The 24,309-nt window shown below is 38.2% G+C and overlaps 2 protein-coding genes across 20 annotated transcripts in view; one reads left to right on the forward strand and one right to left on the reverse strand.

The window, feature by feature from the left end:
* Positions 1 to 8,068, forward strand: part of ZC3H14 (zinc finger CCCH-type containing 14) — a 39,346-nt gene extending 31,278 nt beyond the window's left edge. For 6 of the 19 annotated variants that reach the window (XM_007188720.2, XM_007188722.2, XM_007188725.2 and 3 more), the window contains 7 exons: positions 63 to 222; positions 1,003 to 1,235; positions 4,763 to 4,883; positions 5,843 to 5,979; positions 6,289 to 6,380; positions 7,202 to 7,308; positions 7,795 to 8,068. In XM_007188720.2, coding sequence (XP_007188782.1) covers positions 63 to 222; positions 1,003 to 1,235; positions 4,763 to 4,883; positions 5,843 to 5,979; positions 6,289 to 6,380; positions 7,202 to 7,308; positions 7,795 to 7,801 — 857 coding nt within the window. In that variant the 3' untranslated portion in view covers positions 7,802 to 8,068. The remainder of the gene's footprint in view (positions 1 to 62; positions 223 to 1,002; positions 1,236 to 4,762; positions 4,884 to 5,842; positions 5,980 to 6,288; positions 6,381 to 7,201; positions 7,309 to 7,794) is intronic. The other 13 variants (XM_007188726.2, XM_007188728.2, XM_057542115.1 and 10 more) reach the window with 3 other exon arrangements.
* Positions 8,069 to 11,466: 3,398 nt separating this feature from the next.
* Positions 11,467 to 24,309, reverse strand: part of EML5 (EMAP like 5) — a 167,900-nt gene continuing 155,057 nt past the window's right edge. Inside the window, exons 33-42 of the mRNA XM_057542111.1 lie at positions 23,882 to 24,090; positions 20,088 to 20,245; positions 18,564 to 18,678; positions 16,242 to 16,430; positions 15,897 to 16,069; positions 14,052 to 14,214; positions 13,643 to 13,746; positions 12,737 to 12,890; positions 12,177 to 12,277; positions 11,467 to 11,891 (exon numbers count right to left, since the gene is read on the reverse strand). Of these exons, the coding sequence (XP_057398094.1) occupies positions 11,855 to 11,891; positions 12,177 to 12,277; positions 12,737 to 12,890; positions 13,643 to 13,746; positions 14,052 to 14,214; positions 15,897 to 16,069; positions 16,242 to 16,430; positions 18,564 to 18,678; positions 20,088 to 20,245; positions 23,882 to 24,090 (1,403 nt within the window). The 3' untranslated portion in view covers positions 11,467 to 11,854. The remainder of the gene's footprint in view (positions 11,892 to 12,176; positions 12,278 to 12,736; positions 12,891 to 13,642; positions 13,747 to 14,051; positions 14,215 to 15,896; positions 16,070 to 16,241; positions 16,431 to 18,563; positions 18,679 to 20,087; positions 20,246 to 23,881; positions 24,091 to 24,309) is intronic.

The following is a 24,309-nucleotide window of genomic DNA, read 5'->3' on the forward strand; positions in this document are numbered from 1 at the left end:
TGATGTTGGGAATGCAAGGTATATTCAGAAGTAAACATTTGTGGCCAATTTTTTTGGCTCAGATTACTATGACATGGAATCCATGGTCCATGCAGACACAAGATCATTTATTCTGAAGAAGCCAAAGCTGTCTGAGGAAATAGTAGTGGCACCAAACCAAGAGTCGGGGATGAAGACTGCAGATACCCTTCGGGTACTTTCAGGACACCTTATGCAGACACGGTAGATGGTTTCTTTTTCTTGTGTAGCTAATTTGTGTTGATTAGAAGTGGAGGTTAACCATTAGTTCCCAGCTTCCCTCCTCCCCATCCTAGCCCGCAGTGTAGAGTGCTTTATTGATTCTGTAGTTAGGCCACGTATCATAAGGCACATCCAGTTTTCAAAAACTCCAGTTCATCTTTCTTATTCAGAAATCCATTATCCTGCAAATAAGTCAGTATATGATTTAGCTCTTTTCTTAAGAGATTCTTAAGAATCTTTAAGAGATTCTTTTTTTTATGCACATCCAGGAAATGGAATTTAAAAAGCCAGGTGATCAAAATCAGGAAGTCTAACCAGAGAGTTAGCAGATTGGGTTGGGTTAATTATTGCCTTAGATAATGGACTGAATGTTCTGTAAAGAAACAAACGTAGAGTTAATAAAATGAGTGTAAATATAGAACTGCTGGCTCTGTGTTCTGAGCATAGATGCTGATTTCTCCGTTTATTTCCATTTGACCCTATGTGGGTCAAAAGGATGCCAGGGGTCAGGGTTGAGGGGAGATTGTCCTGAGAGCAGCCTGAAGGGTCGCTGGTGTTGATGCTGCAGTGATTGGCTATAGTCATTGTGTGTTAGCAGGAATCCACTGATGCTGTACCTGTAAGTCCTACCAAGTCTTTTTTGTTAATGAAGAAACCGCAAACCAAGGAAGGGACTGATAGTTCTGTTGAAGAGCACTTTAGGAGACTTGGCTTTTTGTGCGTGTTTCCCTAATTCTATGGTATTTTCTATCTGTCTGGCAGAGATCTTGTACAACCAGATAAACCTGCAAGTCCCAAGTTTATAGTGACGCTGGATGGTGTCCCCAGCCCCCCAGGATACATGTCAGATCAAGAGGAGGACATGTGCTTTGAAGGAATGAGACCCGCACACCACACTGCAGCCTCACACGAGGGACTCGCGGGTCTCCTCCACCCACAGCAGTTGCAGTTGCTGAGCAGGCAGCTTGAGGACCCAGATGGTAGCTTTTCAAACGGTGTGTTGGGAGCTCAGACTTTCCCTTCTCAGGGTGCTGTCATTGTGAAGGATGTCTTTGACATGTTTCTCAACCTTGAATGAATATTGGTTGTAGACCTTGCTTTTATTTAGAATTCAGCAGTGGCCTTTTTCCTTCTCTCAGACAAAACGACCAGTTAAATTTGAGACTGTTTGTCCCTTATGTGTTCCATAAGTGGGGTGTTATTCCAGTGCTAAAATGGAGTTCAGCCATGGAAGCCAAAAAATACCTCTTCATTATACTTGTTAAAGGATGAACCATCGTTCTTGGTGCCTTGCTTTACCTTTTTTTTCCCCATTTAGAAACTATACTTGTTACTTTCCACTTGAACCAGCAGTAGTCTCTCTCGTAGTTAACTTGACAGAAAAGTCAGTTTGGGTTTCGATGCTATTTCTACCTCAGTGAAATTCCTTTGAAAGGAGTTCCTCACCTAATCTGTCAAAATACTTCTTGGAAGTTTAGAAAAGACCTTATGTTTAAATAATTAATATAGAGGCGTGGTAGTTACTGGAAATCAGGTGAACTCAGTTCAGATAGCAGCATGCTTTTAGGCATTTCTTATCAGTGCTTCTCTCACTGGATACCAGTGGCAGGTGCAGTGCCACTGAGCATTTTCATTCATGTTAGAGAATGATAATCATGCTCCTCATAGCTTGTAAAAATTTTTGGGACACCTTTATTGGCAGGGGAGACAGTTACTGAATCTTAAATATGAAGAGTATCAAAGAAAAAACAATAATGGGTTTTGAAATTTTTCCAAAGTAATCCTCTTCTTGGTAGAGATACGAAAATGTACCAAATACCCTTTTCAGTCACTAAAAATAGCCTTTAGGGGGAGATCATGACTGAGCGAAGGAGATAGTGCTGTAATCTTTTTTTTTTTTTTTTTTTTTTTAGTGCTGTAATCTTGAACTGAGGGCTTTTTCTGCTGTGAGTCAGTAATGTAGTGTCATGGTTTTGATTGGTGGAGGGAGCTGAAAAATTTGACCTTTCTTTGAAAGGAAGAAAAATTGTAAATGTTAACAAAGGTGGTAAGAACTACAGTAATCAGGCAGTCTAGATTTCTTGATCTTGTATATTTTTGTCTAAAATAAGAGAAGATTCTGGTGTTTTTAGTACTTTGGTTTTCAGTTTGGTAGTTTAATTTTTGGTGTGTTAGGGTCTAATTTTGTTTAAATGTAGATGTCATGTTAGGCTTTATTGGTATACGTGTCATAGCAGTGACACTCTAAATAACATGTTGGTAGAAATTCTTGCCTGGGTCACACAAGTGCTGTGGCCATTATGGAGACAACTGTGATGAGTGGCGAGCCTCCTTTACCATTGCTTTGATCTGGGACTCAATTTTTCACGGCTGCTCAAAGATGAAGAAGCTTTGTAATGGTAGTTAGGACATAAGTGAGGCTGGAAAGACTCCACAAAGAGGCTCTGGTCTCTCTTGCTCTCCCCCTCCAAGTAGGGAGTTTGAAACTTGGTAATTGCTTTTGGTGGCTTTCTGTTGAGTGTTTCAAGGATGCCACCAACAGCAGCATATGTTTTAAGCCACTCCCACTGGCCTTGTATGGCAGCACAAATTTTATAGCTTGCAATAAAAAGTGAATTTGCCTCTTAAAACTTAAATAGGAAGAGTTTTAATAGCTTATGAAGTAAATGTTAGGGAAAACCAGCATTGTGGCCTTTGTGTATATATGATGTAATTTTTTCATCAGAAAGATAAAGTTTCCTTGTAAAGTGTTTAACTTCTTTAATATTGCTCATGAGATCTAGCTACTTTACTCCATTTTCCAGCCAACCTGCTCTTGGGTATTCTCTTAACTTCTTTCACATGGTCTGCGTTCTTGTGTATATACCTGGGTTTAAAGTATGTTCTTTAGGAGGGGAGGGTAAAACATTTTCTCTGCAGGAGTTACACAGAAAAAAATTTAAAAGTGGAGAAAACTCCTCCTTCCAGACTATCATATTGGATACTTTTATATCCTGGAGCTAAATAATAAATTTTACTCTTTTTAAAGTAGCACGGAAAATGGGTCAGGCACAGTCCTAATAGCGGTCTCATTATGCGCCTAGCTGGGCTTCAGGACTGGATTTGTGTGCCTTGTTCTCCTTCATGACGACTGAGGTTGGGTCACTAGAACAATAAGTACTCCTGATACTGGCTGTTGCATTGTTTGGTTTTGATTGGTTGCCTGTTTTACACTCTTCTTTCCATTAAATCATGAAACTCTTAAGCAAGACATTATTTTCTCTTGGTATAGATGAGGAAACAGAAGTTCAGAGATGTTGGATAACACATGCTCAAAGTGTCTAGCTCAGCCAGTAAGTGACAGAGCCAGATTGCAACTGCAAGAGGACTAGGTGATGTGGTTGAAGTGCTGTTTGCTCTGATAAACATGAATGTGAACCATATTATGTAACACCCGTGATGCCTTTTTTTTTTTTTGGCTAGGGTGTCTTGGGCCAGAACCTGGCAGCTCATTATGGCCTTCAGGTGTAATTTTATTTGGTTTATTATGTGTTTTAAGTTTCAATTAGTTGCTAGCATTTAAAATTTAGATCTCATAGGGGAATTTCCTGGCAGTCTGGTGGTTAGGAGTCTGCACTTCCATTGCAGGGGGCATGGGTTCGATCCCTGGTTGGGGAACTAAGATCCTGAATGCCGCACAGCACAGCCTGTGTTATAAAATAAAATAAAATAAAATTTAGATATCATATAAAAAGGTCTTTGGCTTCCTGAATTGGGAGGCAGTCTGGCAACACTAGTTCCATTTCCCACGTCACAGTAGTTGACGTGGTAATTGGGACGTGGCCTCCTGAGTGGAGCGGCAGGGAGCGCCGTGGGTGGCCACACGCTTACTCTTTGGGCTGCTCTTCCGAACCTTTGTTTCCTCCAAGAGGCTTTCTGCCATTTGATCACCTTACACCCAGCCAGCCTCACTCTGTTAGGGGATCTGCCAGGTCCCTGTAGGTTATGACATTTGTGACTCATTTTAAGCACAAATCTTTTCTTCCCTTTTTACATTGATGTGAGGTTATCACCTGGACTTAGAAAACTGCACATACCTCAGCGAGTGGGAACGCTTGGATTGAGACACTCATCATCTTAACCTGAATATGAGAATTAGTTCACATTTTTTATCACCTGGTGTGTTCAGTTCTCATTTCATTTTATTGGCTCCCTACTTGACATTCTTTCCTCTGTTTTCTACTTAATTCAGCTGAACTAATTTTGAGAGTTGGAAGTTTTCGGTGAGGACTTGGCTCTGGTTGCAGCGTCACTGTCCGCTTTACTCCCCACAGTGAACGCCGTAGCCTGCTTCCTGGTCATCTCTTACAGGAGTCTAGTGTCCGTGTTCAGCAGAGTGATCGGACTCATTGATTTTGTGTAACGTATAGACGTAGAAGAACATAGGATTGTAAGACTGGGTTTTGAGGGAAATTTATTAAAGGTGCCGTGTCCTGAATTGATCATAATTAATGAGATACTTTTAATTCGTTTCCCTTTGTAGCTGAGATGAGTGAACTGAGTGTGGCACAGAAACCAGAAAAACTTCTGGAGCGCTGCAAGTACTGGCCTGCCTGTAAACATGGGGATGAGTGTGCTTACCATCATCCTGTGTCACCTTGCAGGTGAGTAGCAGCATCTGATTCTGGTTTTCAGGTCGATTCTAGATGAGTAGCAGCGCTCTGATTCTGGTTTTCAGGTTAATTCTAGATACAGCTTAAGTTTGTTCTTTTCTGTGGACACGTTTGAGTTTTACAACTAAATGCAGCAGTGATACTTGACTCTGGTGCTCCCAGGACAGCATTCACTTGTGTCTGTGTGTATTTGGGGGCGGGGGGGGAGGTAGGAGGAGGCTTCTTTGTGCCTCATGCCTTGAGATACTGAAATTTCTGGGTTTCTTTGAGGATTCTGTACCTTTAAGGAGATGGGTGTATGGTAACCGCCCCAGTTTGTATGCATTGTGTTCACACACAGACTTTAAGACTTTGGGGAAAAAATTAGTTTATAGGTAATGAGAAAATATTCTGGACTTCAGTATAATTTTTCCTTGCTAGATGGCTGGTTCTGTGGAGTGAGCTTTGAGAGACAAATTTTTTTTTTTTTTGGTCCTGTGGGTGGAATCTCTTCATGTTTTAACTTTAAGGAAATTTTGATGTGAGAATTTTATGGATGTGCATGTAGAGGGAGACCATAGGATCAGTCTCATTTTTTTTTTTTTCCTCATAGTACAGTGCCTTGCATACATGTTGTGCTCACATAGAGTTTACGCCATACAGTGTTACAGACGTAGACCTTAATTAGGGAGTAAGTGGTGTTTCTTATTATCACAGAAAACCTTTCTACCTTTCATGGTGGCTTGGCTTGAGTTGAAAATCTGCTATTACGACAGGCTTTGGAATAGACAGTTGTGTCCTGTTTTGATATCTGGCATCATTTAGAAATGGAGTTTCCTTTTTTTTCTGTTACTTCTGTGTATCTCAAAACAAGTAGTGATGAAATTAGGAGTATAATGGACCCTCTCTACAAAAAACTAGTAATGCATTGAGGAGACTAAATGTGAGTAATATGTCCTTTTGTCTTATAGAGCCTTCCCCAATTGTAAATTCGCTGAAAAATGTTTGTTTGTTCATCCAAATTGTAAATACGATGCAAAATGTACTAAACCAGAGTGTCCCTTCACTCATATGAGTAGAAGAATTCCAGTACTGCCTCCAAAACCAGGTTGGTGACTTTGTGCCCTACTACATTTGGGTGAAAAATGAAAAAATGACATTCTGTGATTATAAACTGAATTAAAAAGAAAAACAGGGAATAGTTTCAGAAATCATTGTGCCATCATCAGTTATTCTAACTAATCTTTAAAGAACAAGTGTACCCATCCTACAGTATTCTAAAGGATTTTATTTTGACTAATGAATATATAAATCTCCTTGTGTTTTAACTTAAAAGTGGGTCCCATAAAAATATCAGCAGACTGCATTAAAAATTATTTTGCCAAATAAATTTCACCTTTGTCCTTATTTTTGTCAGCAGTTACAACACCAGCACCACCTTCTAGTAGTCAGCTCTGCCGTTACTTCCCTGCTTGTAAGAAAATGGAATGTCCCTTCTATCATCCAAAAGTAAGAACTTTCATTTTCCCAAAAATGAATTTAGTGGTAACTTCTCACTTCTGAGGTTGTAAGGTCACTAGCAAACTATACTGTCTTCCTTCCCCCACCCCCCAAGTTTAACTTTTCTGTTAGAGTTCATGTTATGGTTTTTAAGATCTTTAAGTTATTCCTTAGTTGTCCCTGAGCCCACGTCTGGCCCATTAGGCCAAGCTGTCTGAACTGATTTAATGTCAGTAGCCTAATCGCTTAGGAGAATGAAGCTCACTTTCGCCCGTCACTTTCCATTCTTCTTTGCCCCTGCGTGTGTTCCCCCTCCCGCAGCCCTCATGCCAGAACTGAGATGATGAAATCCAGTAGTACCTAATGGTACCATCCATACTTGTACCATGGTTTTAATTGTCTCGGTACTAAAGATTGGTTGATGTGTCTCCAGCTGTTTAGTTGCTCAGCGTGAATCATCTTCTCTTTGAAATAGCAGCCTGGAAACCGTACGAAAGGCCTTTACTTCCCCAACTGCAGTTGGGCATAGACGAGGGTAAAAAATAAGGGATGTTGGGCAGTATGTGTAAGGTGGTTAGTACATTGATTAGAGGCAGTTTGTATTACATACTAAAGTCTCTTTTGAAACTTAACTTGCTGTTATTCTTTCATTAGGATTTTGTGTCTTGGTGGGGGTCCATTTTTCAGGGCTTCAGTGGTGTATTAAAGTGAAAGTTGCAGATCATCTCTGCTGCCCCATTAACCTCATGGTGGGCTGGTTACTGTCATCTCAGATTGCTGTGTTTTTTTGTATTAGCTTTGCAGATGTTGAAACTGTTCTCTCTCTTTAGCACTGTAGATTTAACACTCAGTGTACAAGACCTGACTGTACATTTTATCATCCCACCATTACTGTACCACCACGACATGCCTTGAAATGGATTCGACCTCAAACCAGGTAAAGGTTAAAATCAGTTTTTCTAATGTCATTTCAAATGCTTTTCTAGTATCTAGTTTCTTAAATTTATAAGCATACAAATTCGGGGGAAACCTAATCACTTTGGTTTTTCTCTGCTGTTCAATTAAGGGTCCTTTGGAAAAATAATCGACTACATAAACCAAATTTTGTTTCATTCAGCAATTGCTTGTTTACCTAGATCATCTCCACATCAGATTTTTCTTTAACTTCTGAACATACTATGTGAACATAAACTTAAGGCCTTCAAAAGTTACACTGCTTACAAATCTCACATCAGTTTTCTTAAACATTAGTAATTGTAAAACATTGAAAGTAAATTTCAAAATATTTTTACTGTGGCCTGTAAATTTAAATGCATATGTTAGTATTAGAACCAAATATTCATTGTCTGAAAATACTCAGCTTCTCTTAACTGATGTTAATTAAAGCAGTTAATTGAAAAAATTTTTGGTTTTGTTTATTCAGTGAATGACACCCAGTGCTACCTGGCAGAAGACTATGAAGTTTGAAAGTTTCCATTACTGATGAAAGACATTCTACAGAATTTGTCAAATCTTTGAAACTTGGAATATATTGCTTTCATAATAATGAAGTTTATTGCCTATCTGAAGTGTCTAATTTTTCAAGTTTGTACGTTTATTAAGTGATTTTAACATTGGGTGTTTTTTTGTTGTTTTGTTTTGACTATGGAAAGATAGTTTCAGGAGAAGCCAAATTCTATTAAAACATTTGAGGCATGTTTGTGTGTGAAACTGCTGTGTTCAAGTATCAGCATTTACAATGTTGGTGATATCATTGTTAGTACTGATAATCCAGTTTCAGGCAACAGTGTTGCTGTGTGTGTGGAGAGATGTATGAGGGGAGTGTCCTTATTCCAAAAGTTGGATTGCTGTTTTCTTCAACTCTGAAAACAGGAGTGGCCCAAAGTGTTGAGGTGGCTTAAAACAGTTATTGAGTCCTACTTTTAAAGTGAAGTTAGTTTGAAAAACATGATAATACAAGCTTCTTGGGTTGAGTGCTGCTTTGGTAAATCGTTCCCAAATCTCAGTCCCTTGCTTTCTGAGAAAGGATGAGTGAGGTGGGGCGTGTAGGGTGAAACAGTTGGAATGGCAAGGGCAAAAAACAGGAACAGTTCCTTAAAATGCCTTCATTTACTGTTAACATATGTTTTTTAAATAAATATTTGGGGATCTACATTATCACAAAATTATACAAAATTTTTTTACAAGTATATACATAAGGTATCAGAACAAACTTTAAACTCACAAGATTATAGCTATACATATATATTTTCACATTCTGAAAAATCACATTCTCAGAAGTAACTAACTCCACAGAAAATATAGTTATTATTGAAGATAATTTTTTTAATGTAAAAGTTAGATTTTTTAAAATGACAGACTATAATTACAGAGATCAGATGGCTAAACTGCAAAATAGGACTAAACTTTTGGAATACTGCATGAAAATAGGGTTTTGTGTATGTGGTTTTAAAATTGTTAAGGCAAGAAGTGTCCAATGCTTTAGAATTAAATAACGGATCACTGATTTTAAAGACGATGTAGTTTTTTAAAAAGTAAAGCTAAAAGTTGGTTAGAAAAGAGTTAATGCAAAAGGGATAGTAAAGACTCAAAATATTCTCAGGACCAAATTAAACTATTAAAAAAAAAGTTCATTTACTTGCTTAGTCATATACCCAAGGGATAATAAAACTACGTGTGTAAAAGTCCATGTTTCAGAGCCTAAAACCAGCAGCCTTGTGGCCATCTCTTTTCCATTGAGAGAAGAAAGAATTATCCAGTTAGTTATTAAACCATCTTTTAAGTTGCACTTTGCTGTGCTTACAAGACTTGAAACATTAGAAAAAGACAGTGCCCACAAGAGCATGCATAAAGCTATCATGTAGTTAGTTAGGCTTGGGTGAAATGAATGACAATTCCACTTCATTCTAAACAGTTTTCTTCATTGAACTGAAGGTATTTTTTCTTTCCAGTGTTAACTTACTTGAGATGCTTTACATCTGTGCAGAAGAAATTTGTTTTAAATTGTATTTCCAGAAATTTAAACAGACTTTTTAGTATCATTACTTGTAAGTGGAGTATAGTTGCATTCTCATCATTTCACTGTAAAAACGTAACTGGGAAACAAACAAGAGCTTCAAGTGGTTTCAGTTCAGCCATTTTACAGGGAAATAATAACATGCTGAAATCAGATTGTTTTTTGCTATTTAATAGACACAGCCTGGAGACACATTTAAGAGTTTTTTCCTTGAGTTGCTATGGTTTATGGGCAAGCTAAGGTTGACTCTAAAATATCTGTTGGGTAACTAACTTGGTCCAAAACGAACCATCATCAAAAAAGATCACCAAAAATAAGGGAACAGACGTGGCTAGCATTCCATGATGGAACCAGGGTGCAGAGGGTGCTTTGGCATGCATCTGCCAGAAGCAGGACGAAAGGTGCTAGGAGAAGGCTCGGGGTACAAATTCGGGAGTTCAGTCAAATACTGCACACAAAAATAATTCTCTGGGTTAAAAAAACATAGGGCATAATCTACATGGCCTGTTGTGGTTATTCACCTTCCCTTAGTTGATGGCTCCTATAAGCAAGGTGGCTGTGGGATGACTACTTAAAATCAACGTGACCTTTAATCGGGAAACTGACAACGGTGATTCAGGCTGGCTTACCAGGTTGGCCACTGGGAAGAACAAAAATGCAGTGGAAGCAATTTCATCCTATATAGTTTATTTGCTTAAGGTTATAGTTAAGAGTTTCTCCCCACACTGTAAAGGAACTGGAATTTCTCTTTAGCCAAAAGCAGGTGAACTTGACTCAGAAGGAAAATTTGAAACTGCAACAGCCTCAAAAATATGGGGAGAGGAGAGTGTGGTTCATGGGATTTTTTTGCTCTCATTTATTGGCTGCTCCTTTATAATACACATGAATAGAAACTTAATATTAGTGTTTTCTCAAATTGGGCTTAGTTTAGGAGAATCCATTGATAAGAAAAATGAAAGAAAATGATCTTAATGTTTCAAGCTTCTTAACAAACACCCCAATCAGTCCTTCAGACACAGCTATTCAGAGCTTTAAAACTGACTGGGTTCAATCAATCACTGCTTAGGCTTTCCATGATAAAATTCAGCCATTTCTGTTTTTAATATTTACAAGGTGTTGCACATAGAAAACAGATTTCCAGAAACCTGAAGAAGGGGTCTATTATGCTACGAAGATAATTAACACATTAAAGTAAAAATTATAGGACCAAAAGAGCATCTTAAACTTCTTCATACTTAGAAAAATATATTTTTAAATAGCAGTCTGCATAACTTCCAGTCTTCAGGAAACTACAGATAAGCTAAACAGCAAGTTCCTGAATGGCAAGTACTGATCTTTGGCAGCATTTAAAGTGAATAGGAGTAAAGATCTAAGTTCAGCCCCAATCCACCCAAAAGGAATTTTTATAGACAAGTTTACAAGTGGACCTATCTTCATTCCTTTCGGAAGTCAGCCGATGGGGTGACATACATCTAACTAAACAAGTTTTTCCAATAGAAAAAAAAGGCTATAAAAATTTTATTTCAAGAGTTACTAAATTGTATAACTTCGTAAATGTGAACTTAACGCTTTAGTTTACATGTTAAACAATGTTTCTATTAGACTACATTTTTAAATATTCAGTATTCTCTGCCAGTTAAATACTATTGCTACATAAAACCTTAAACTGTACACCATTGGAAATGATTGTTCATCATACTACTTTTTCATTAATGAGGCCATGATCACATTTTACTCTTTCAATTATAGAGATGAATTCTGAACATAAGATTGACAGCTCAAAAATGAAAATGTAGCGATCATACACTACTAACTTTGGATTTGTTCCTGAATTTAAAATTTCCAGGAGAAAAATGTCCTTTATAAACAGGACTTTATTAATGCTTAAGAAGCATCATATTCTCCAGTAAAGCCTGTGTGTGTTTTCTTAGGGAAAATAATGTTTGCCTTTTAAAACCTGTGATCCTTTAGGGTGATGGTGTATTTCCTTAATGTGAACACAAGGATGAAATATTTTATTAAACAATTGAACCTTGAAAATAAAATATAAATTCTAAAAAGAAAAAGGTTTGCTAAAAAGAGGAAGGAAATTATCCAAGTTGGGTTTTTAAGGTTTTGGTTCGTTTTTTTGAGGAGCACTGTCTCCCAAACCTCCCCAGGAAGTCTGCCAAATCTGCATCCTCCCTAAAATGGGGGGTGGCTTTTACCAGCAAATATTTATTCAGTCCCTCCTTGAAATGTGATTACCTGGCAGTGTATGGATTATGGACAGTTATCTAGTGCATATAACAAATATTTTGAACTTATCAGTCTTTCTGCTATTTTGACAAATGTGGATAAATCCCTGTTACAGTCTTAAGTTAGCACCACATGACCACGCAGGGTTTGGTTCTGGTTTTTTTCCTCTTGTGTAGCTCTGGTTTCTCAAGGCTGTTACTTTATGGAGTCTTCTCAGCATCCGTATCTTTCAGTGAGGCATATGTACACATTTCCAGACAAATAAACTGCAATCAGAGAAAGAACTGCAGTGAGTTCGTTGTATTTCTAGATTTTCAGAACAGTTTATGTTTTTAATTAAGCTTTCAAATCATACATGTGTAAAAACTTTACTCTTTCAATTCCTTCTATTATGTATTTACACAGTATGCGACTCCAAGGAGCCATCTGGTTATGCTACCTTATTATGATGACTAGCTGAGTCCATAAACGGAAACTGTCGAAGAAACAGTAATAACCTCTCAACTAGTAAAAGATAGTCCTGCTCATCTTGGGCTGAGAAAGTTACCAACCTGCAGTCATCACCTCCAGCACTAATAACATGTCGATCACCACTGGTAAATCGAATATTTGTCACATGGGGTGAATGACCCAAGAACCTTTTGTGCTTCGCCTAAAAAACAAGAACAGAGCTCAGGGTGTGTGATGGAAACAGAAGTCAAAGGTTCCTAGTCGGGAACCATTATCTCCATCACGAGGGCTGTGGAGAGAGAAAGCAGTTTGGAGCACAGCTAATGATGAAATGCTTTTTCAGAATTAGTAATGGATCTTCATTGAAAAGCATTTGAAATTTGGTAACAGATTGATTAAAGGTTTGATAAAAGACTAATCACAGGACAGTCTGCGAAGGTGGCGTGGCTTGGAGGCAAGGGGAGACAATTTCTAATAGCTTTTATTTCAGAGTAATGGATTTAGGAAGTTCGGAGAAAATTTTAGAATCACAAATTTAAAAGTATTTTCAAATCATGAGACAATATAACATTTTAGCTATTATGTGGGAAAGAATACTAATGATCAGAAGTCTAAATCAGGAGTAAAGTTACATAAAATACTAAACCCAACATCAACTTACAAATTTTTCAGGACACGGGAAGTCAAATAACTTAACCATGCCAAAGTCATCTCCTGTTACAAGGCTGATTCCTGAATGAGAGACGCAGGCACAGGTGACATCGGCTTTCTCAGCATGTCTGGACCAGATTCCCATAACTTCATCTCCTAGAATGCTAGAGAGAAGGAATAAAAAAATCCACCATAGCACAGATAGGTTTACCATACTGAAAAAGTTTCTTGGTAATTAACCTCTGAGTACCTAGTTACGTTATTTAAACATAGGAATAAGTTATGACAAGGTGTTACCTGGAAGCCTGAACCTGCCGGGATGGCGCTCCCTCACTCCCAATACACACACCTTTTCTCAATGAAGTTCTATCATTTTAAGGGTTTATAGATTAATCCTTTAAAAAGTCAGTTAATACTTTATGATAACTGATAGAACTATTTTAAAAGTGTTGATGGCATTTTTCATTTTCATTGATGGTTATGCACGGTTATCTGTTCTACAGCCAGCAAATTTGAACCCATTTTATAAGGTTTCATTTCTAACAGCTGCTATCAATAGCATTCCTTTAGATAGGGAAATAATACAGTTGCCTAACAGTACCCAATACATGTTTTCATTGTCTGTTATTAAACCTACTTATGTTAAGGAAGTATCAGGGCATTTTTAAAGTCACAACTTTGATTTCCTTTAATTAAAAGAACTGATAAAGCATAGAAATATATTTGATCAAAAGGGGTCCCAGCATGAGTAAGTATATCATTCTCTTCTTAGGAAGAATTCAAGATGGTAACAAAAACTTAAAACTCAATTACTGCTCCTTAGTGGGAATGGCTCTAACTGTTCAGAAATAGGATTTTCCAGTTCTCCTAGCTGACCTTCAGTCAGCTCTTCCCTTCTGACACATGAAATATTTACCTAGTCCATGTAGCCCAAGTAATTCTGTCAATGGCAGCCTGATCCATGAGATGTTTTCCTGAAGGCACTTCATAGACATGCCGTTTATAGCAACCGGTGGAGACCTTTCATAATATTAAAATGGAACAATTCCATCATGTGAGAGGCAAAATCCAGAAGTAGTTTATAGTAAACTGGCAAAGTGTTACTTGATTTACATTTCTAACATTATTAAGACTAAAACATGACCACAAAAATCTGTGAGCAAAAAAAATGAAGAAAAGGACTGGGAAGAATAGTAAAGAATTTATGCAGAAACAGTGAATAGTAGTGAATAAAAGGCAAGAGTTGAGAAGCTCTGGAACGGAGGAGTTTTAAAAGCATTCACTAACAAAATGTAAAAACTATTCGCGTAGTCTTGGTACTGTACCTGGAGATGTCTGCTATCTGCAGAGAAGTCCATTTGAATGACAAAGCTTGGGATGTCTTTGCAGTAGCTGATTCTGTTAAGGGTGGGACCCAATGTTAGGTCATAAAAATCCACTGAATTCTCACTGGAACCCACTGCCAGAAACCGGGAATCTGGACTAAATCTGAACATGTAACAAAAGATTACATGTAAAAGATGCATTAGGCCACATGAAATAGTATAAACATTTAAGACCACTGACTTTTCAGCTCTCAAAAATAAGTATTTGAGATAAATAATGTGTGATATGGCCTCAAACAGATTTACCTGATAGGCACAACAGATTGTGTATACTGATATTTGCCTGTGTTACATAAACCAAAAGGTTTTATATTTTACTTCAACATTAAGTGGTTCCTGAATTTTCATCTCCTAATTTCTTTAAAAATAGCTCAGTTTTTAAAAAGCCACTATCAATTTACATATATTCCTAAATTACATAATTCAGTACAATAGGATCCTTTCATCTGGAAAGATCATGTCTTAATAGCAAGGGACACAGACCAGCTTAACTCACGCCACGTTATTAGATGAAGTGACACTACTTGAAGCTTGGAAGAAGTTATTTTAAAATAATAAAGTACTATTTGCCTATCGATGATGCAAAGCAGTATGGGACAGTTCAGTTTTTTGAAAATGCTCCATAAGTCTTGCTGATGTACCTTTGGGAAATTGGAGAGCTGAGGGAAGCCATAATTACTGTTTTATATACTGAAGATCTGGGGAAGGTTTCATTTGTAAAAACGGTTTTACTGGTGAAAACAGTGCAAGCTTTTGACAGACCTGGATTTAATAATCTATCTTGATCACATAGAAGTGCTCAGTAAATGGTAACCACTGTTAATATAAGCTTAAGCACTGAAAAAGGCTCAAGAAAAGTTTTAATTAATTCATAATCTGGGGCATAGATGTTCAATGACTATGGATTAAATGAAATGAACTATATATTCAGTGGAGATGAAGAGAAGTAAAAGACGTTTGGGGTTATAAGTTTAATTTTTCAGGCTTTCTAAGAGATGTTTGGGGTTATAACTTTAATTTTCCAGGTTTTTTTTTTTTTTTTTTTTGGCTGCGTTGGGTCTGCGTTGCTGCACGTGGGCTTTCTCTAGTTGCGGTGAGCGGGGGCTGCTCTTTGTTGTGGTGCGCGGGCTTCTCATTGTGGTGGCTTCTCTTGTTGCGGAGCACACGCTCTAGGCACACGGGCTCGGTAGTTGTGGCTCACGGGCTCTAGAGCGCAGGCTCAGTAGTTGTGGCGCATGGGCTTAGCTGCTCTGCAGCATGTGGGATCTTCCCAGACCGGGGCTCGAACCTGTGTCCCCTGCATTGGCAGGTGGATTCTTAACCACTGCACCACCAGGGAAGCCCTTCCAGGCTTTTTTTTTTTTTTTTTTTTTACCATGCCGTGTGGCTTGCAGTATCCTAATTCCCTGACCAGGGATTGAACCCGGGCCACAGCAGTGAAAGCGCCAAGTCCTAACCACTGGACTGCCAGGGAACTCCCTAATTTTCCAGACTTTTAAGGGAAGATGGAAGATAATTCTTGGCAGGATGAACTTACTGGACACGTCCAATGTGATACTTATTCATCAAACATTTCCTGAATACTTGCTATTATAAGGCACTGTGGCTGGTGCCCAGTGGACTCATAATTTAGTAAGGAGAAGTAGATAAGTATACAAACAGCCATATCTCAGCATACAATTTATGATGTGTTGAAATGCTACAGGCACTAAGGACCTTTTTTCCAAATGCAAGCTGGGTCATTTAAAGAGTATCCTTGACATACCATTCCATTTGTTGACTAACCTGATATCATGGATTGCACATCGTCTATCTCTCTTCTTTCCCCATATCTTTAGAGAGCTCACAAGTAAAATAATAAATTCTCCATTTTTCATTCCAATAGCCACCATGTCCCCTTCAGGGCTATAACACACAGTACGAGCAGCATGTCCCAAATTCACTTTGTTCAACATCTTCTGCATAAGAACCAAAAGAGTCATAGAGAACTACATTAAGCAGAGTACTTACAAAGTAAACCAGTTTCTCCTCCAAATTCTCAACACAATGCTGAGATAGTTCTTTAAGTGCTAGCAATTTAGGACTTTGCTTTTTAGAAATTGTAACATCTTTTAAAAAAATTATACCTACTTTATCAGCAATGTCCCAGAGTCTCACTGTCCCATCTTCTGCAGCAGAAAGGAAAAAATCCCTGGAAGGATGTGTCGCCAGTCCCCATATAGGTCCATCCATATGACCGTTAACTAAAATATTACATGCTGCATTTTTCTCTCCAACTTCAATTATTTCAGCATTCCTTGTCCCTACTAGTATCTTGCCCTGAAACACAAGTGGGGCCAATATATTTAATGGGATACCACAGTTGCTCTTCTTAATAATATGAGAACGATCTACTGGCCTATGTGATACTGTGACTTAGAGTAAGAAATATACAGATCTTCCTCAATTTATGATGGGGTTGCATCTGATAAGTCCATCATAAGTTGAAAATGTCATAAGTTAAAAGTGCATTTGACACACCTAACCTATCAAACATGACAGCCTGGCCTACCTTAAACATGCTCAGGACACCTACTTGAGCCTCCAGTTGGGCAAAATCATCTAACACAAAGCCTATTTTATAATAAAGTGTTGGATACCTCATGTCGTTTATTGAATACTATCCTGAAGGTGAAAAACACAGCGGTCGTCTCGGTACAGACAGCATGGCTGTAAGAGAACTGATTGTCGGCCCTTGCGGCTGACTGGGAGCTGGGGCTTGCTGCGCAGCCCGGCATCGCGAGAGGATTGTACCGCACATCACTAGCACATCATTGCACTAGCACATCACTAGCCAGGGCAAGATCAAAATTCAAAATTCGAAATATGGTTTCTACTGAATTTGTATCATTTTTGCACCATCTTAAAATCGAAAAACTTTAACTTGGGGATGGCCTATATATTTGGTCTGTCCCCGCTTACTGGCATGAAGCTCCTAAAACCCTTGGAATTTCCTAAGTGATGAACAAAAGAGGGGTATCTTTTGTTATGGACCTCACCAAAGGATGGGGGCTGGTTGCCAGGAGACCCTACTATGTGATTAGGGGTTAGGGGCTGGCAGTTTCACTCTCTCCTCGCCCCACCTCGGGGATGGGAGAGGGGCTAGAAGTTGAATCAATTACCAATAGTGAAAGATTTAATCAATTATGACTATATAAGAAGCCTCCATAAAAACCCAAAAGGTCAGGGTTTGGAGAGCTTTCAGGTTGGTGCACACGTGGAGATGCAGGCTGAGTGGTCATGGAAGCTCCTCTCCCCTTCCCATATACCTTGCCCTGTGCAGTTCTACATCTGGCAGTTCATGAGTTATATCCTTTTACAATAAACTGGTGATCCAGTAAGTAACGTGTTTCTCTGAGCTCTGTAAGCCACTCTAGCAAAATAACTGAACCTGAGGAGGGGTCGTACAACCCTCTCTAACTTATAGGCAGTGGGTCAGAGGACAGGTAACTGACTGGTGTCTGAAGTCCAACGAGGAGTTGCTGGGAACTCCAAACTACAGCTGGTCAGAAGCATAGGTAAGAACATGGCATCTGACGTGGTGGTGAGGGGAGCAGTCTTGTAGGATTGAACCTTCAACCTGTGGAATCCAATGCCCTCTCTGGTAGATACTGTCAGAACTTAGTTGAATTTTTGGACACGCTGCTGGTGTTGGAGAATTGTTTGGTGGTGTGTGGGAAGCATCCCCAAACTCAACATACACACATTGGATTTGGGTCCAAAACCAAAATAACATACTTTCAGAGAATTTTTTGCTTTGACTAATTTAGTAGCAAGCCAGCCATTAGCTCATGCAAAGCTTTCTATGACCAGAGGCGCATCTGCAAGAGCACTGAGCCAGGCTGCGTGTGCGAGCCCACGCTAAGGATAATACACCTCGCTTCTCCAGTCATCAAAGTTTTGACTTTGACTATGATATATTAGTCTGAAGATCTCCAAAGAGGTGTAAGTGCATTGGGATACAGGAAGAAAGTATTGGATTTTAGTTAAAAATAACTATAAATAAAAGTAAGCTTAACTAATATTTAATACACAGACAGGATAATACATGTATGTAATTTATAAATACACTTATTGTGAGTGCATGCACGGTCAAAGTTTTTAGAGCAATGTGTATATTTTAAACAAATGGAGACAGCTGCTTTAATCAAAACGAGTCAACTGGCAAATAAATTCAACTGTCTACCAGAGTTGAATTAGCAGATGCAAGAAAATAAGGTTTATTAGATACAGTGCTTAGGAGAACAGCTTCCTGTCTTTCTGCAAAGAAAGCAGCAGAGAAGAGGCAGAGGAAAACTGGCAAGCAAGTCCATCTTTAAGTTATTATTCATCAAGTTGCAAAAGGTGAGAGAATCACAGGAATAACTGTTTTCTACTGTCTGCTGCACTGTAATGCCTCAAGAAACATCTTACTCTGCCTCTGCACACAGAACGGACACAATCTGTGACTTGTCCTGTCTCAAGCCTGAAGGCGCGGCATCGCCTCAGTTCCTGATCCCACAGTTTGACTGCTCCTCCTTCTTTTGACCTAAGAAAATAACAACCCAAACCAAAAGAAGCATTTATTATTGGCTATTACAAATAATTTTTATTATAAACAAATACTAAATTATAAGCAGAACAGAAAAAGAGGCTCCAATCTTTATATTCTTATAAACTTTCTATGGTAATTTTAAGATACAGTGTCTCAAACATTCAGTTTAGGCAAATTTTATTTTATGAACACTTATTTTTCTGACATTAGCATAAGTTTATTTAGCACTGCCCCCTGCCCATACATCATATATCCTCTCTCATAATACTTCTTGACTGAGGAAATGTGCAAAGTGAATTTTTTTTTTTTTTTTGGCTGTGCCATGTGGCTTGTGGGATCTTAGTTCTCCGACCAGGGGTTGAACCTGGGCCACAGAAGTGAAAGTACCAAGTCCTAACCACTGGACTGCCAGGGAAGTCCCCAAAATGATTCTTAATGTTAAGAGGATAATGGAAATGCAAGGCTAGATAATAGGATTACAGATGCTGTGCTACAGAATATATTTTCAGGGCCAAAAGAGCAGCACATTTCTTTCCAACCATTATTATTAAATATGCTACTGAACAGTTTAGTAGGTTACTAGTGAGTAGGAGAGTGCAAGACTAGATGAGGTGTGGAAGCACGAGTGTCAGAGTAATATGCAAAAGATAAATATAGCCCATTTATGGTTTTTTCTCTTATACAGTCTTCCTTTATGTGAAAGGCAAAAGCTGCTGCATATTTGTGGGTTCTTTCAATGCTGTATAGGAATGTACTTACTTCCTGGTCACATATACATTCCATTTTAACATGCATATGAATATGTTAGTAGGAAATCAATGATAAGTATCTGGTTTCCACTGGGAGATTTGAAAACCACTCAGAAAAAGGCCTCTCCGCACACATTTTGAGGTCTTAATTTTATCTAACAAGTTTGCCTCAAGCAAAAGCAAACAAGGCAAAGTTTATTTCTAGTATCCTCTCATCCTTTTCTAATGCAGCAGTATGAATTTTATCCCTTAGTATCCAGTTTGAACCAAAAAGAAAGCAGGCAGTCGAGATGCATCCTGAGTCCAATGGCAGATTCCCCCATAGATCACCACCTACTACTCAGCCAATATTTATACAGGCAGAGAGACATTAAGAAAATCAATTCCTAACCTGCAGGATAGCTACCTATCCATACCTCAGAAAAATGATCACCCCGTTGGAGTTTAGACTTATCTACAATGTGAAAAACATTGGGAGGGATTTAAGACCAGAAATAAAAATCAACAAGAAGGTGCATAAAAGGCAGTAAAGGAGACGCATATGAGGAGGAAGGTCAGAGGATAATCCATGTGGCCTAGACATAATTAACTGCAAACCAGAGGCATCACAACGCATGAATATTCAGTAAGGCTGTGAAAAGAAAGAGGACTCACGGCCTCTCCTTGCCACCAGTGACAATAAGTCCGTCTCGAAGGGTGGTGTACATGGCAAACACAGGCCCGTTGTGAGCTCTGGCCACGATTCTACACAATATGTGGTCTTTCCACACACAGACATCTCCACTGATGGTACCTGTAAACGTCAAGTTATTCTGAAAAGGAGTGGGGAAGGGGGAGATAAACTCATGAAAAGTTCAAATAGAGTTCAAACAGCAATTCTCTATGTAAGTGTGAGCCTATGTCACCTTTTTTTTTTTTTGGTAGTGAAACAAGTAAAGTGTTTATTAGGAGGAAAAAGGGTACGTGTGGAGAGACACATGGGTGGACTGAGAGAGAGAGTCGCGCTATGTCACCTTTTTGATACAGAGAGCATGGATGGCGGGAAAACAGTAGAGTCAAGAGTCTGAAAACCTGAACTCAAGGCTTAGCTTTGTTAGGGCCGTTTCCTTTTCCAGGTCTTTTGCTTATTAGCTGGAATGACTTTGGTCAAGACTTTTAACCTCTATGAGTATCAACTTTTTCAGTGTAAAATGAGGGATTTCTAAGTCCCTAAGGTCTCTAAGGTCCCTTCCAATTCAAAAATGCTGTAATTCTAGTTTATATCGTCTCTATGGATTGCTTCCCTCTAGCTGCCCAAGAAATAACTTAAAGGTCATTAGTAACTGAGATTAAAAATAAGAATAGGAATAGGAAGTGAAAATAACTTTTATTAGGTTTGATAAAGTATTTTGTCATGGAAAGTAAAACTATTATTATCTGTAGCAAAGTTGTAGTTTTTCAGAAATTGTGTATGAAAATTAATATTTGCCATGATTTCTTAAAATCAAAATAGCAAAAGTTAATGCATTTCTGCAATGAAACCAAAATAAGATAAATCTGTTAAGGTACCAAAAATTTAAGAATGATTTAGGTGACTTTGAGAATTGCAATCCTCATATATAGTTCATTTATGCAAAAACTGGAGAAATCAAATCCTGCATTATGTGCTATTTTTGTCTCATTTTAGCTTCACTTTTAGAGCAACTTGTATAAGATCCTTCACCAAAAACAATATGGAAAGAACCAATAAGAAAATAAGATTTTGGATTGTATCAAAAACAAACAGATTTTCTTCAATCTTTCTGAGAATACTAGTTTGTACGCTTAATTTCCCTACAATTTAATATTACTTCAAATTCCTCAGCATTTATGCTTAATCTCTATATCTCATATTTGGAAAACAATGATTATATTGGATTGGCCAAAAAGTGCCTTCAGTTTTTAAGTAAAAATAAAAGACACATTTTTCATTTTCACCAAGAACTTTACTGAACAACATATTCACCTTTTTGTTCCACCACCTTCTGCCATTTTTCAGGCAACTTCATAATTCCATCTTCCCAAAACTTTTTATCTTTTTGAGCAAAGAACTGTTCCAGGTGCCTTTTACAGTCTTCCAGGGAATTGAAATTTTTCCATTAAGAGAATTTTGCAAATACCTAAATAAATGGAAATCTGAAGGTGCAATGTCTGGTGAATACGGCAGATGAATCATAACTTCCCAACCAAGCTGTAACAGTTTTTGCCTGGTCATCAAAGAAACATGCAGTCTTGTGTTATCCTGATGGAAGACTATGTGTTTTCTATTGACTAAGTCTGGATGCTTTTCGTCGAGTGCTGCTTTCAGTTGGTCTAACTGGGAGCAGTACTTGTTGGAATTAATCGTTTGGTTTTCCTGAAGGAGCTCATAATAGAGGACTCCCTTCCAATCCCACCATATACACAACATTACCTTGCCTTCTTTGGATGAAGACCGGCCTTTGGTGTAGTTGGTGGTGATTCATTTCGCCTGTCCCACGATCTCTTCCGTTCCACATTATTGTACAATATCCACTTTTCATAGCCCATCACAATTTATTTTAAAAAATGGAACATTGTCATTATGTTTAAGTAGAGAATCGCATGCAGAAGTACGGTCAAGGTTTTTTTTCGCTTAACTTATGTGGAACCCAAACATCAAAGCGATTCAAGCTGGTGCAAATGATTTTCAACACTTGATTTGGATATTTTGAGTATGTCGGCTATCTTCCTCGTGGTATAATGTTGATTGTTCTCAATTAATGTCTGGATTTGATCGCTATCAACTTCAACTGGTCTACCTGACCACGGAGCACTGTCCAGTGAGAAATCTCCAGCACAAAACTTCACAAACCACTTTTGACATGTTCGATCAGTCACAGCACCTTCTCCATACACTGCACAAATCTGTTTTTTGCATTTCAGTTGCGTTTTTATCTTTCTTGAAATAATAAAGCATAATAGGCCGAAAATGTTGATTTTTTTCTTCCATCTTCAATATTAAAATGGCTACACAAAAATTCACCAATTTTGATAAGTCTTTTTTTAAATGCACGCTGATATGACAGCTGTCACATACAATCTAACAAAATTGTTTCTAATGAAGTTAAAGACAGCTAAGTGCTACTAGAGCCATCTTACAGAAAAAACTGAACGAACCTTTTGGCCAACTCAATACTTGTCATATAGGAGCATCTTTAATTCATGCCTTATCTGCGATTGGAATGTAAAAACTAACATTTTACTTCGCCTGCTCCTTTCATAGCCCCTAGCATAGAGGATGCTCAAAAAGGCTTAAACTGAACATCAACCCATTTTGTTATATGACAAAACATTCGCACTGATTGCACTGTTGCTTCAAACATAAGTCAATTATGACTAATATTCTTTTTTTTAATGAAAATATTGAGAAGGCTTTTATTTAGGCAAAAGAACAATGAACGTGCAATAGTATCTCTCTTTTACTTATAATTTCTAAAGGCTCCTCACATATGACTAACAGTCTAATCTTCAAGTTTACTTTCTATTGGGAATGGGCAATTGACTAAATAAGGAATTTTATACACAAAGAAAGTTAATGTACATGGGCATATTAAATGTCAAACACTTGAATGCATAAAATTTTCTTCTGGAAAGGAATTACTGGTCTTGTATTAAGAATCTCCACAATATTTAACTGAAGTTTGACATAGCACAACCAGCACTTTCAATGGTCTCAAAAATATAAGTGTTCTTTAAGAATCTAGAATTATAATTTTCTTCCTTCAAGTATTACATACCCACATAAACACTTTAGTAAGAAAACCGACTTAGTTTTTTGATGCACCAAAGGATTTAAAAAGCCTGGCCAGGGCAAGGTATTAAAGGAAAGAGATGTGTCTTGTAAATCACAAGCCCAGGTGGAATGGGGGAGGGGAGGGGAGGAAATGGCTCTTGAACACTCTTCCTAGTAAACTAGACCAGGAACTGTGCTCGCCTTCTTCCCTTTAATGAGAGACACTGGCCAAGAGCACTTCCAACTACATAATAAGCAGTGAGTTAAGATGATAGGAAGCAAAGGAAATCCTAAACCAAGTACCACCTTAAATACTAGAAAAATCACATTTCATGACTTATCTTTCTCCTATTCTGACAAATTATTAGGACCTAGGAGATTTAGGGTGACAGTTATAAAATTAATGAAGGCTTTTGAGAATGGCAGTGGCCCAAGGACTCAGATGTTTTATAATCCTTCTCCCTCGTTAACTTTCTTTCCCAGTCCCTGATTTCTGAAAGTATCAGAATTTGAAAGATGAAATATATGCATGACCAGGACATATGTGAGGATTAGTGGACTAGAGTGCCATATAAACAACATTCATGTGGTTCATCTATCTAAGGCAAGAAAATTCAAACTAGTCCAATTTGGGTAATTCACAGTTATACTACCACACGCATTTTAAGAGACATACTGCACCAAATGCAACAGCAAGCATGGTCTGCATCCGGGCATCTTGCAGTGTGCTCAGTAGCCCTTTTTTGCTAAGAAGAGCTCTTCCTGCCAATGTCCAGAACTTAACATGTTTTACTCCCACAGAGACAAACTGGGAATCTGAATCTGGTCGGAATTCTGCCACAAAAATACGTTGGTTGTGACCAGCTCTGCTGGCAATTTTGGCACCTGATAAAAAAGATACAACAAAATTTTCTAGGTTAGTATAAGAACTAAGCTAATTTTTACAGGATCAAACAGTTATTGAAAATATGTAGTTCAAAAAATAAATGCTTATAAAAAGAGAGAGCAGGGAATTCCCTGGCGGTCCAGTGGTTAGACTCAGTGCTTTCACTGCTGAGGGCCCTCTGATCGGGGAACTAAGATTCCACAAGCTGCGCCGGCACG

The sequence above is a fragment of the Balaenoptera acutorostrata genome, chromosome 3, assembly GCF_949987535.1.
Source record: "Balaenoptera acutorostrata chromosome 3, mBalAcu1.1, whole genome shotgun sequence".
NCBI lineage: Eukaryota > Metazoa > Chordata > Mammalia > Artiodactyla > Balaenopteridae > Balaenoptera > Balaenoptera acutorostrata.